Source organism: Lynx rufus, unplaced genomic scaffold, assembly GCF_022079265.1.
Source record: "Lynx rufus isolate CCGP_SWC_20201006 ecotype Redwood Valley unplaced genomic scaffold, mLynRuf1.p SCAF_6, whole genome shotgun sequence".
Taxonomy (NCBI): domain Eukaryota; kingdom Metazoa; phylum Chordata; class Mammalia; order Carnivora; family Felidae; genus Lynx; species Lynx rufus.
In genome coordinates, this window is record NW_025814878.1 from 70992900 (window position 1) to 71007183 (window position 14284).

Consider the following 14284-nt stretch of genomic DNA (forward strand, 5'->3'; position numbering starts at 1 on the left):
AATGAAAGAGGAAACATTACGGCTGATATTATAAAACTACAAAGGGCCATGAGAGACTACTATGAACAATTATATGCCATCATATTGGATAACCTAGAAGAAATGAATAAATACCTAGAAACATATAATTGACTGAGACAGAACCATGAAGAAATAGAAAATCTGAAAAAATTCACAATGAGCAAGGAAATTGAAGCATGAGTCAAAAATTCCCAACAAAGAAAAACACATGATAGCTTCACAAGTGAATTCTACCATTTCAACAAGAATGAATGTCATTACTTCTCTAACTCCTCAAAAAAACTGATATGGAGGCAACACTTCCAAACTCATTTTTTGAAGCCAGCATTATCCTCAGACCAAAGCCAGATGAGGACCCTCCAAGAAAAGGAAATTACAGGCCAATAATCTTGATGAACAAAAACACAAAAATGCTCAACAAAATATTAGCAAACCAAATTCAGTAGCACATTAGAAGGATCATGCACCATGATCAAGTGGAATTTATCCCTGGAATGCAAGGATGGTTCACTATATGCAGATCACTAAACATGGTACATGGAAATCATATGATTTCAGTAGATGCAGAAGAAGCATCTAACAAAATTCAACATCCTTTCATGATAAAAACTCTTAACAAATTATATGTAGAAGGAATGTACCTCAACATTACAAAGGCCTTATATGATGTACCCACAGCTAACATCATAGTGGTAAAGCTGAAACTTTTTCCCTTAAGATTAGGGACAAGGCAAAGATGACCACTCTCCACTTCTATTCAGTGTAGTGCTGGAAGTCTTAGCCAGAGCAGTTAGGCAAGAAAAAGAAATAAAAGGCATCCAAAAAGGAAAGGAAGAAGCAAAATCGTTTCTGCAGATGACATAATCTTGTATGTAGAAAACCCTACAGACTCCACCAAAAAGCCGTTAGAACTAATAAATGAATTCAGTAAAGTTGCAGGATACACAGGCAACATACAAAAATCAGTTACATTTCTATACACTAACAACAAACTATCTGAAAAAGAAATAAAGAGGACAATCCCATTTACAGTAGCATCAAAGGAATGGAATACTTAGGAATAAATTTTCATCAAGGACATGAAAGATCTTATACACTGAAGTGCTGTGAACATTGATAAGAGAAATTGAAGAAAACACAAATAAATGGAAATATATTCTGTATTCAGGGATTGGAGGAATTAATATTGTTAAAATGTCCACATTACCTTTTTTTAACCCCTTCCAAGATTTTATTTAAATTCAAGTTAGTTAATATATAGTGTAGTATTGGTTACAGGGGTAGAATTTAGTGATTCATCACTTACATGCAACACCTAGTGCTCAACACAAGTGCCCTCTCTAATGCCCATCACTCATTTAGCCCATCCCTCCACCCACCGCCCCTCCAGCAACCCTCAGTTTGTTCTCTGTAGTTAAGAGTCTCTTATGGTTTGCCTCCCTCTCTCTTTTTATCTTATTTTATTTTTCCTTTTTTTCCACCTATGTTCCTCTGTTTTGTTTCTTAAATTCCACATTTGAGTGAAATCATATGGTATTTGTCTTTCTCTGACTTATTTCACTTTGCATAGTACACTCTAGCTCCATCCACATTGTTGAAAATAGAAAGATTTCCTTTTTTGATGGCTGAGTAATATTCCATTTTATACACACACACACACACACACACACACACACACACACACACACACACCACATCTTTATCCACTCATCAGTCAATGGACATTTGGGCTCTTTCCATAATTTGGTTATCGTTGATAATGCTGCTATAAACATTGGGGGGGGCCCTTTGAATCAGTATTTTTGTATCCTTTAGGTAAATTCACACACATATAGTCAATTACCAGGAATACACAACAGGCAATTGCTGGGTCATAGGGTAGTGCTATTTTTAACTTTTTGAGGAACCTCCATAATGTTTTCTAGAGTGGCTGCATTCCCACCAACAGTGTAAGAGGGTTCCCTTTTCTCCACATCCTCACCAATATCTGTTGTTTCCTGGCTAATTCTGACAGGTGTGAGGTGGTATCTCATTGTGGTTTTGATTTGAATTTCCCTGATAATGACTTATGTTGAGCATTTTTTCATGTGTGTTAGGCATTTGTGTGTCTTCTTTGTAGAAATGTCTGTTCATGTCTTCTGAACTAGGTTATTTATTTTTGGGTGTTGAGTTTGATAAGTTCTTTATAGATTTTGGACACTGGCCCTTTATCAGATATGTTATTTGTAAATATCTTCTCCTATTCTGTAGGTTGCCTTTTAGTTTTGTTGATTGTTTCCTTCACTATGTAGAAGGTTTTTATCTTAATGAAGTCCCAGTAGCTCATTTTTGCTTTCATCTTTTTTCCATTGCGTATTCTTTCCTGCTTTGTCAAAGATTAGTTGACCATATAGCTGTGAGTGCATTTCTGGGTTCTCTATTCTGTTCCATTGCTCTGTGTGTCTGTTTTTGTGCCAGTTCCATACTGTCTTGGTGATTACACCTTTGTAATACAGCTTGAAGTCCAGAATTGTGATGCCTCTCACTTTGCTTTTATTTTTCAACATTACTTTGGCTATTTGGGGTCTTTTCTGGTTCCATACAAATTTTAGAATTGTTTGTTCTAGGTCTTTGAAAAATGCTCATGTTATTTTGGTAGGGATTGCATTGAATGTGTAGATTTCTTTGATTAGTATAGACATTTTAACAATATTTGCTCTTCCAATCTATGAGCACAGAATGTTTTTCCATTTCTTTGTGCCTTCCTCAATATCTTTCACAAGTGTTCTATAGTTTTCAGAGTACAGATCTTTTACCTCTTTGGTTAGATTTATTCCTAAGTATCTTATGGTTTTTGATGCAAAAATATCCATATTACTTACAGTGATCTATAGCTTTAGTACAATCCCTAGAAAAAGTGCAATGGCATTTTCCCATAAATATAAAATAATCCTGTTATTTGTACAGACCACAAAAGACCCCAAGCAGCCACAGCAGTGTTGAGAAAGAACAATAAACTGAATGCATCCAACTTCCTGATTTCAAACTATAGTGCAAAGCTATAGTAATCAAAATAGTGTGTTACTGTTCTAAAACAAACCCCTTCACCAACAGAACAGAGATCCCAGAAGTAAATTCACACACATACAGTCAATTACCAGGAATACACAACAGGGAAAGGATAGTCTCTTTTTTTTTTTTTTTTTAATTTTTTTTCAACGTTTATTTTTCGGACAGGGAGAGACAGAGCATGAACGGGTGAGGGGCAGAGAGAGAGGGAGACACAGAATCGGAAACAGGCTCCAGGCTCCGAGCCATCAGCCCAGAGCCCGACGCGGGGCTCGAACTCACGGACCACGAGATCGTGACCTGGCTGAAGTCGGACGCTTAACCGACTGTGCCACCCAGGCGCCCCGGATAGTCTCTTTAATAACTGGTGTTGGGAAAACTGAATATCCACATGCAAAAGAATAAAATTGGAACTTTATTTTATACCATACAGAAAAATTAACTCAAATGCATTAACAACTTAAATATAAGACCTGAAACCATAAAAAACAGAAAAATCTTTTCAACATTGGTCTTAGCAATTATTTTTTTTTTTTGCATATGACACCAAAACGTAGGCAACAAAAGCAAACATAAGTAGGACTGTGTCAAACTAGAACACTTCTGCACAGCAAAAGAAACAATCAGTAAAATGAAAATGCAACTTCCAGAATGGGAGAAAATATTTGCAAACCATGTATCTAATAAGGAGTTAATATCCAAAATATGTAAGGACTCAATTCAATCGCAAAAAAAACAAATAACTTGATTTAAAAATGGGGAAAGGTCCTGAATAGACATTTTCCAAAGAAAACATATAGATGACCAATAGATATATGGAAAAGTGTTCATTATCACTAATCATCAGGAAAATGCAAATCAAAAGCACAATATTATATCAGCTCACACCTGTTGGAATGGCTATACCAAAAAGAGGTAACAAGTACTGATGAGGATATGGAAAAAAGGGGACCCTATACACTTTGGGAGTGCAAATTGGTATAGCTGTTATGGAAAACACTAGAGAGCTTCCTCAAAAAATTTAAAAAATAAGACTACCACACGATTTACTAATTTCACTTCTGGATGGACACACACACACACACACACACACACACACACATATCAGAGAGGTTATCTGCACTCCCATATTCATTGCAGCAATATACAGAATAGCCAAAATATAGAAATAACCTAAATGTCTGTCAGTGGACAAATAGAGAAGGAAAATGTGTTTGATATATGAGTAAATATAACTATGTATATATTCATTCATTCATATATATATTCGTTCATATATTCATTCATATATTCATATATTCATTCATATATTCATATATTCATTCATATATATATTCATTCATATATATATATATATATATATATATATATATTCATTCAGTGGAATATTATTCCGCCCTAAAAGAGAAGGAAATCTTCCAATTTGCAAACACATGGATAAACATGGAAGACATTATGCTAAGTGAATAAGCCAGACACGGAGAGACAAATATGTATGATCTCACTCATTATGTGAAATCTAAAACAGTCAAATTCTCAGAAGGAGAAACTAGAATGATGGTTGGCAGGGGGTGGAGAGTAAGGCACAAAATGGGGAGACATTAATCAGAGGGTACAAATGGTCCATCGTAAGGTGAGTAAGTTCTGGAGATCTAATGTGTAGCTGGTGACCATAGTTAATAATACTGTTGTATACTTGAAATTTGATAAGAGAGTAAATCTTAAATATTCTGACCACAAAAATAAAGGTAGTAACTAGCAGTTATGTGGGGTCATGGATGTGTTATGTCGATTGTAGTAATCATTTCACCAAATATATCAACTCATCACATTGTACATCTTAACTATATACCTCAATAAAGCTAGAGTGGGAGGGTGGAAGAAACAGCACAAGTGAGACATTAACTAGCTGATGAGGAAACCAGTAAAATGATAAATACAGTTCAGAGGACATTTCAAGGAACTTGGTATTTATTGGGATTTGAAAAGAAATGTTAGAATAAGTTGACTAGGTTAGATGCAAAATTAGTTAATGCCTAGTAGGTCAATAAAAGATCATATCTTGAGGTTATCTTCTTCTCCCAGACAGAATATAAAAATCACTTATCAACAAGATCTGTAACTTTTAATATATCATTTTAGAGTCAGAATCCTTAATTAACATTTAAATTGCAAAGCCAAATGAAGTTACCTTCCCCTAGATAATTAAATAATCCTTGGGTAAGCTTGCTAAACAATGTGTCAGTATGACATCAAAGTAATGCTATAATCTCTGGATTGTATTTCCAAGTTGTTTTGGCAACAGAATAAACAACAGATAACCAGTCCTGCAATAAAGTTGCTAATTATAAATTATGAGCATTTTAAATATTGGTGTTTTCCCACTGAAAACATTTAAACCTCCTGTATTGAAATGTTCAACTCTTTTTTTTTTTTTTTTTTAATGTTTATTTCTTAGAAGGAGGGAGGGAGAGAGAGAGAGAATGAGAATGAACGGGGACGGGGCAGAAAGAGAGGGAGACAGAATCTGAAGTAGGCTCCAGGCTGTCATCACAGAGCCTGATGCGGGGCTCAAACCCATGAACTGTGAGATCATGACCTGAGCCAAAGTCGGACATTTAACCGACTGAGCCACCCAGGTGCCCTTGAAATGTTCAACTCTTAAGCCTACAGCTGTCAATTTTTTTAAATAAAATTGCTCTTTCAACTTCACTTAACTTTGTTAAATTTCAGTTGGTAAAAGGAAAATATTCTTGCTGAGATTTTATAAGGGCATTCTTCTGGTTCTCATGTTTTCATTCTGAGCTTCAAGTTTCAGAATTTTTTGATTTTTTCAATTTACTAATTTTCATTACCACAGTATCTTATACAATTAATTGTGTTTTCTGGTTCATTTAAGAATGCTCCAAATCCATATCCTTAAATCAGACTTTTTATGTCATAAATTCTTGTAAATGGCTTTTAGAGAATTTTTATAATTTAAAACTTAGTGTTAATTATAATTTGTGGGGTTATACGAAAATTTTTCGGTTTTATATGAATATAATAACTCTTTAATTCTGTCAACTATTTAAATCAGTATGTATTCACACTGTTAATTTTCAGAACTTCTCAAACATTTACTTAGTGACCGAGTTAGAACTTTAATGAATAACCAGTGAAACCTTATAAACCATCTCCTTTTACCTTATTCTTTGGCATGAAATTGAAGAGAAATTCTCCTTTTCTCTTTCTTTTTCTTTCTTTCTTCCTTTCTTTCTTTCTTTTTCCTTTTCTTTTTCTTAAATTTTGCACCAAAAGAATGCCAAGTAAAAAGTAAAAGCTAGATGAGATGTTTTAAACTTGCACTGAAACAGTTTTATTCATTTCCATCTTCAAGCACTTTTTGCTAAGACACACAATACTGTAAAGAATAGGTTATAATAACCAATTTTGTGAGACTACATTTCAGCCTTTACTTGTTAGAAATAAGTGACCATTGAAGACCAAAGCATTAAGATAGCAATGGATAAAGAAGAAAGCAGAATCGTGTGATTTTAGACAGTGCTGTTCAAGAGGGACATGCAGTTTGTGCCTTGCTCAAAGGCAGAATGAGAGGGGCTAAAATTCAGCCCACTGTCTGCTATTCAAGCTGTGACCCTTTTCATCCTTGAAAAAGGGGTGCTTTTCTTTTCCTTATCTGCTGGTGCAGACGGAACACTTTTTATATAGTACAAAGCACCCTCCAGGCTAATAGAACCTTGGCTTAGGACCTGATGGTCACTTTTTGATAATTAGACATCATTAGTCTTCTGTCTCAAGAAAATGTCTATGACTACAGTATTTCATAGCAGTAGAAAAATCAGCTAGAGAGAAAAATACTAATAAATTCTCTAATTCCCAAGCAAAATAGTAAAAATTATAAGTCTTAAGACACTGAAGTAAACTTGCATAATATGAAATGGAGTAATATTAGTCATGTTCAATTTGCATTTATCCTACAGATATGCCAGGGTAGTAGAACATGATGCTAAATTGTAACAAATATATTTTGGCTCATTTGACTAAGCAAAAATAAATAAATAAAATCACTTTCTCAGTCTTGTTCGATGAAATCAGGTCACTTCTATTACTAAAGCACATTTTAATTTTGTATAACCAGACAGTAAAATACAAACTCTAAAACTCTTTTAGACCTATTTGGATATTTTTATCTGACCATAATGCTAGTAAGAGGATTCACTTTCCAGCATCCATGGCCACTTCAGATGTTTAAGAATTTCTCTTGGAGGTTATACATACTGATAAATATTGGCATTTTAAGGGATATCTTGTAACGAGGGTATTTTTTTCTGTTGGTGTAAGAGACAACCAAATTTTAGCAATTTCACATTTTAGTAAACCTAAGTTAAATAATGCATACAAGATTTGCATCTGTTGACCAATAGTGAGCATTTTTGACTGAAAGAAGATAGAGCTTTTTGTAATCCCTGCCTCTGGCCCCGTAATAAGGAGAGTGTTTTTCTCTTCATAATAAATTCATCTCTCAGCACAAACAAGTGAATATGTATGTTGTATTTCTGTGTGTCTTAGAAGTGGGAAACAGATCATTACTTATTATAAATGTTTGAAGTGAAATTTCTAACTTTTTGAGAAATACAGAATTACTACTAGGGTTTTATTAGAATTAAGAAACCTAATAGAAATTAATTACCAACGTGCATTTGAAGGCTCACCATTATTATGCAGTAATATGACTTTAATAGTTTTCATGGGGAATATTAGCCATAGTATAAGCAATTTTGGTGACCTATATTACCATTTACTTGCTAATTAAATCTGAGAGGCATATCTATGGGCTGTTTAGGAAACATGCCTTGTACACACACACACACACACATACACACACACGCACAGAAAGATTTATAGAACCTTTGAAATTCATATTTCTGTAATGAAAATTACAATTTGACTTAAATATTAGCTATTGCTATTGTTATCATTAACAAGCATTTGATACACTCCAGGCATGGGTGAGCACTTTAAATATATTAATGCATTTAATCTTTTACAGTAACCTAAGAAGTTTAGCTGCATATCACTGCAAAATACAGATTTCCTTGTTAATTCGGTTATAGTTCTGTTTCCTCAATTACAGTGAATATTTTCTAGTAATTTTCTTAGTTCAAAAAAATATGTCTGATTATGTAGTACTTGCAGTGAATTGAACTCTGCTGCTGTGGGTTTGGGGGCAAGGGTTTGTATACTTTAATCCTTTATAAAAAGTGGTAGCTTTGAGAATAATAACTATTCCCATCATCCTAAAGTAGGGCTTTCTTTTATAGTAGGGAAAATTTTGCATAAAGCAAGAAATAAGTAACATAAATTATATTTCCTCCAGAAAATTCAGATTTTAGAGACTAAAACCTGTGGCAAAAGTTTTCAGCATCAGTAATGCCCCAGTATGTTTAATCATCATAAATTTTCCTAGGAAATTTTACTCTCTATCTTTAATCATATTGCAAGCAGTCTTATAGCCCTCCATCTGAAAAAAACAGTAGTCACAAGCAAGGAACTAGTGTTTTAATCTTTTATAATTTTTTTAAGGTTGTTTTTGTTTTTTGGGTTTTTTTTTTTTTTTTGAGAGAGAGAGAGAGAGAGAGAGAGAGAGAATGAGAGCGCATGCACACAAACAGGGGAGGGGGCAGAGAGAGAGGAAGGAGAGAATCCCAAGCAGGCTTTGTACCCACCAGCAAGGAGCACAACACAGGGGCTTGAACCCACAAACTGTGAGATCGTGACTTGAGCTGAAATCAAGAGTCGGACGTTTAACTGACTGAGCTACTCAGGTGCTCCTTAATCTTTCATACTTTTGAAAAATATTTCTATTTCTCTCCTTCTAGTACACATAGATAGTCTTCTCCTTTATCACTTACCAAACGTACAAAATAAATTGCCCATTCCCTGTCATAGACAATCGCAGGTCTGGAAACTTAACATCACATGGCTCTTAGCCCTTCTAAGTCAGATTGCATCTTGAAATAGCCATTGATAAAACAAGGCTAGACAGAGTCCCACCAATGCCAGGAGAATAGAGAACCAAGTCTTTCTGGCTTCTGATGACCCACTTTGGTTTCCAATTAAAATTTTAGGGTGTATGACTATTGAGTAACAGTTGTATTGGGCCTGATTCTACTGGTTTAAGGAATTATTGGAAGGACCTTCTTTTTCTCAGGATTTGGGACCTGATCATCTAACAGCCCCAAATCTAACCAACATCTTTGCTTGGTGTTCATTATGCATACATTCTAAAATTAAAAAACTGTTTCTAATGTGATGTACCCTGTATGTTATCATTTTCTAATGTAATGAAATGTATAAGATTTGGTTAGGTAGAGCCTTGATTACCTTAGTGTATCTGTAGAGTGCGTTATCTAATATTTATTGGGTATGAAATTGCATAGTTAAATGAATGTGATCATTTTTTATTGAAAAAAAATTTAATGTTTATATTTTGAGAGAAAGAGACAGAGCAGAAGTGGGGGAGGGGCAGAGAGGGAAGGAGACACAGAATCTGAAGCAGGCTCCAGGCTCTGAGCTGTCAGCACAGAGCCTGACACGGGGCTTGAACCCATGGGCCATGAGATCATGACCTGACCTGAAGTCGGACACTTAACCGACTAAGCCACCCAGGCGCCCTAAATGAATGTGATAATTTTTAATGTCAAATTTATGTTTCTCAGTTTTTTCAAATGTCTTCTAGAACTTTTAGTTTATTGAGTTCTCATAATGTTTTTAAGCCTCTTAAAAAAATAGCTCACTAATGACTTCTGATAAAATGTCTTCATGATTAAAATAAATTTCCAGTAACATTCATGAATTCAAATATGAGCCCTGAGGCTTATCACATGACTGGGAGTATGCGCATACCATTGGACACTAAATGTTTAACCTAAAGTCATAGTATAGTTAAGAATTACCCCTCCCAGGCTTTTTATTTGGATCCCAACTGTAATCTCACTATTGAACACTAAGAAAGTATGTACCTCTGAAGGGAGTGCAGACCTCAGAAGGGCTGAAAAGTGTTAATGCTACACAATCTCTCACATTCATCTTAAAAATAATTCTCGGGGCGCCTTTGTGGCTCGGTTGGTTAGTGTCTGACTCTTGATTTCCACTAAGTTCATGATCTCATGATCTTGAGAGATCGAGCCCTGTGTCAGGCTCTACGCTGATGTCTGTGGAGCCTTCTTGGGATTCTCTCTCTCCCTGCCCCTCTCCCACTCACATGTATACACACACTCTCTCTCTCAAAAAAATCTGTTTTAAATAATAATTCTTATATGTTGTCACATAATGTCTATAAATGGAAAGATTATATATTGAATTGAAAAACCTCTGAGAGTGTGAAACTTATGAAGAAAAAAATCATGTAGTTTGAGGTTTTTTTTTCCCTAACTCCTAAACTTGCATTCAGTTCTTTGACTATGTGTGGTATGTTCTTCAGTCAGACTATAGCTATCATAAAGTCTCTCTTTATTCTGTGGTATTCTGGACTGAAGTGACACATCAGATACAGAGGATTAATAAAGTTCGATCAACTACAGTTTCTTCAGAATTGATATTTATCCTATAGTAAATCAGTCAAAGCAGATGAAATGATAAATCTGACAATAAATTGAGTTTGTCAAAGTTGTTTAGTGCTGACTTCAGGTAAGTGTCTTGACCTTGCTGTCTGTGTTCCCACCTATAAAATCGAAAGCATGGTCTAGAGGATCCCTACGGCCCCTTCCTGCTCAAACATTCCATGGTAATAACAGATGATACATTATTTTTTAATTATAAATGGTTCAGAAAGGCGCATAAAGCTAAAACATCTTCAGTTAGTACCTCGCCCTGCTCGGACGTTGGTGTGCTTGCGTGTTTCAGCTCTCTCTTATTTCTTCATACGCTGACACATAATGGACATCGATAGACCTTTTGGGAGAGGGTGAGTAAAGCTTTATTTTAAACTTCTGTTTTAAAAGAGACTTCTGTCTCTTCATCACTTCCTTAATTTGATGATTTGGAGCCTGGTACATCTTTTGTCCTTTCCTCTTCCCTCCTGTTTGTTCTTTGTCTGTGGTACAACACAGATTCTCTGGCTGCAATTTCCTCTGTTCCCTCTGAAGCACAAATTTCAGACCCATTTGCACCAGAGCCTGCCCCTCCTACCACAACCGCTGAAATTGCAACTGCTTCAGCCTCTGCCTCAACTACTACAACTGTCACCGCTGTCACTGCTGATGTGGACCTCTTTGGAGGTTAGTCAGTCACATCACTGTTTTGTCCTTTTCCTTCCAGGTTTGGGAGTTGCCTTAGAGTTGAGGTGCTTAAAAATGTTCACGTGATAGGACAACATGTCAGAGTGTTTACTTTTTAAATGTTTCTTCATATATATTTATCAACACTAACTTTATCAATTTCATCTTCACTTAATTTTAGTAGCTTTAGAGCAAAGATTGCAATGCTTTAGGCCAGTGTGATGTTTCCAGTTTTTAAACGTCGGGATTTAAATTGCTGTTAGAACCCTTGTCCCATGTATGTCCCTGCCCTGCAGCATCTATGTGAGAGTGGTGCCAGGCCTCTCCATCACATTTAGGTTTGGCTTCTTGACCACCTTCAAACTAGCTGAACGAATCATATTTGCAGAATATGGAAGGGGAAGTTCTGGCTTAAGTTATTTTTTAAGATTTGGAAAAAAAGTCATCCAAGAGTAGTTCAGATTTGGAGGTCTCTGAAGAAAGTTTGGGGATACGCCCATTTTGTAACTGTAAGCTTGTTCTGTACAAGCAAAGAGTTGGATCATCTTTGGCCTTGGAACTTTGAGAGATCATTTGATACAACGCTCACATGCTGATTGAAAACAGGTTTAGGTTAGACTTTGAAATGATCATCTGAAAATACACTTTATGTTCAAATGTAAATTCTGACAGAGTTGACTCACAGCTGTGAGCTTGCGTCAGGTATCCTAGACTCTGGCAGTATAATATGCCTGGACCTTATGAACCGACCGAAGCTAGTGTGTTTACATATTCCCATCTGAGCGGTGCTAATGTCCACACCTGGAGAAGTGCTCATATCAAATACATGCATCGAATAGTGTTATATTCATCATAGTTTTGTGTTTCTTTGTTACCGTATAACATCTTTCCCGGGGCATTTTGAGAATATGGCAAAGAAATTGGAGGAAGCAAGTGATGCGGACAGCGGGACAGATTTGGCAGGCTCTCATGGAGTTAATACATTCCCCTGGGAACATACACTTACTGGCCTGTCCCACTGTGCCACCCGCCATGCCCCAGTCTCTGAGGCTTGCCAGCACTGTCTCAGACAGGAGCGCTCCGGTGGACACAGCACCGTTGCCATTGTTTCACACAAGGAAGTTGCCGCTGCTTGCAGCGCGGCCATTCCTGTTGCAGGAGAAACGTTTTTTTAAAGTGGAGGAAGGGGGTTTGCAGGCTCTTGCATATTTTATTGAAAGTAGTCAACCACTAGTGAAAGTTGGTTTTTCAGTTATGCCTCTATAACTTTGAGGCCAAAAATTAAATTTTCAGCTTAAATTTGTAAAACGAACTTCTTCACACACCCCCTTCCCCCCTCCCCATTATTAGTATTGGGTACGGGTGGTTTCTCGTACGCTCATCTTTTCAGAAACACTTCAAGGAACATATGAACAGGACAGATAACTATTTTTTGCTTAAATATTTCTACACCTTTAGCTGTTTAGATTTTTATTTTTCAATCCAATTGTAAGGAACTTAAGTGCCTTTAAGAAAACAGTCAACTCCATCTTGCTTCCTCCATGGCTCTCTAGAATAGTAAAGCCTGATATAGTTCCTTGAAATAGTCTTTGTGCCATTATGCTGTTTGTGTTGATCATTTATGGCTGATTTTTCTACATTCGTCAATCAGAAAGACCTGTATATTTGTAAATATTTTCATGGTTCTTTCTATCCTGAAATACCAGTTTAAAAGACTAATACTGCAGAAAGTCATGTAACTTAATCCCAAAGAATGGGGCTCTCCTTGTGATTTTCCCAATATCCTTTCTAGTCATCTGGCTGTAGGTAAAGTGAGTACATCTGTAAATCTCATCATAATTATTTTTACTGATCTGGATAGCTCCGTAAACTATCTCCTGACCTCTTAGCTGTAAAATCTCTACCTTTATGGCCAGGAGTCTACAGGTGTCACGGTTGCACAGTTTTCAGTGATATTCCCTAATTTCTTTCATGTTCTTTATTGATTTATATATAATGAATCATCTAGAGATGGGCCATGTTGTGTGGCCATTTTTTTTCTTATTTTGTGTCACTAAAATGGGCAAGTGGTAGAACTCTTAAATACAATAAGGGCACCAGATATTTTGTTTACATGATTTTAAAACATGCACTTTTGAGGTTTTATCTAGCTCATACAGCAGTATTAAGTAGATGTCTTTTTTTTTTTTTAATTTTTTAATGTTTATTTATTTTGGAGAGAGACAGAGACAGAATGTGAGTGGGTTAGAGGCAGGGAGAGAGGGAGACATAGAATCTGAAGCAGGCTCCAGGCTCCGAGCTTGTCAGCACAGAGTCTGACATGGGGCTCGAACTCACGAACCGGGAGATCATGACCCGAGACAAAGTCGGGCACTCAACCAACTGAGCCACCCAGGCACCCCAGTATTAAGTAGATGTCTTTAGAAATAAGTTAAAGAGATTTATTTCTGGGAAGTAGTTAATTGTTTAATTTCATGAATATTAAATATTAAAACATTGATATTTCTATGCACTCATAATAAATTTGAAAAATGGAAAATGTCTGATATTTTTAAATATTCACATTGATACCCCACATAACATTTTAGTTATTTCAATGTAAGTCATTAAAAACATTTTCAGAAAATTATATTTACTAAACACTTTATTTTTTTTTTTAATTTTTTAACATTTATTCATCTTTGAGAGACAGAAACAAGAGTGTGAGTGGGGCAGGGGCAGAGAGAGAGGGAGACACAGAATCTGAAACAGGCTCCAGGCTCTGAGCTGTCAACACGGAGCCTCACGCAGGGCTCGAACTCACTGTGAGATCATGACCTGAACTGAAGTCAGACGCTTAACCGACTGAGCCACCAAGCGCCCCACACTTTATTTTTTAAAGTGAACTTTTAAGGGGGAAAAAATGCTTTCTGTGATCATACAGAACAAGACTA

The 14284-nt window shown here is 36.0% G+C and overlaps 1 protein-coding gene across 1 annotated transcript in view; it reads left to right on the forward strand.

Moving 5' to 3' along the window:
* Positions 1-14284, forward strand: part of SNAP91 (synaptosome associated protein 91) — a 146014-nt gene that overhangs the window by 89161 nt on the left and 42569 nt on the right. The window contains exons 14-15 of the mRNA XM_047102763.1: positions 11024-11038; positions 11184-11351. Coding sequence (XP_046958719.1) covers positions 11024-11038; positions 11184-11351 — 183 coding nt within the window. The remainder of the gene's footprint in view (positions 1-11023; positions 11039-11183; positions 11352-14284) is intronic.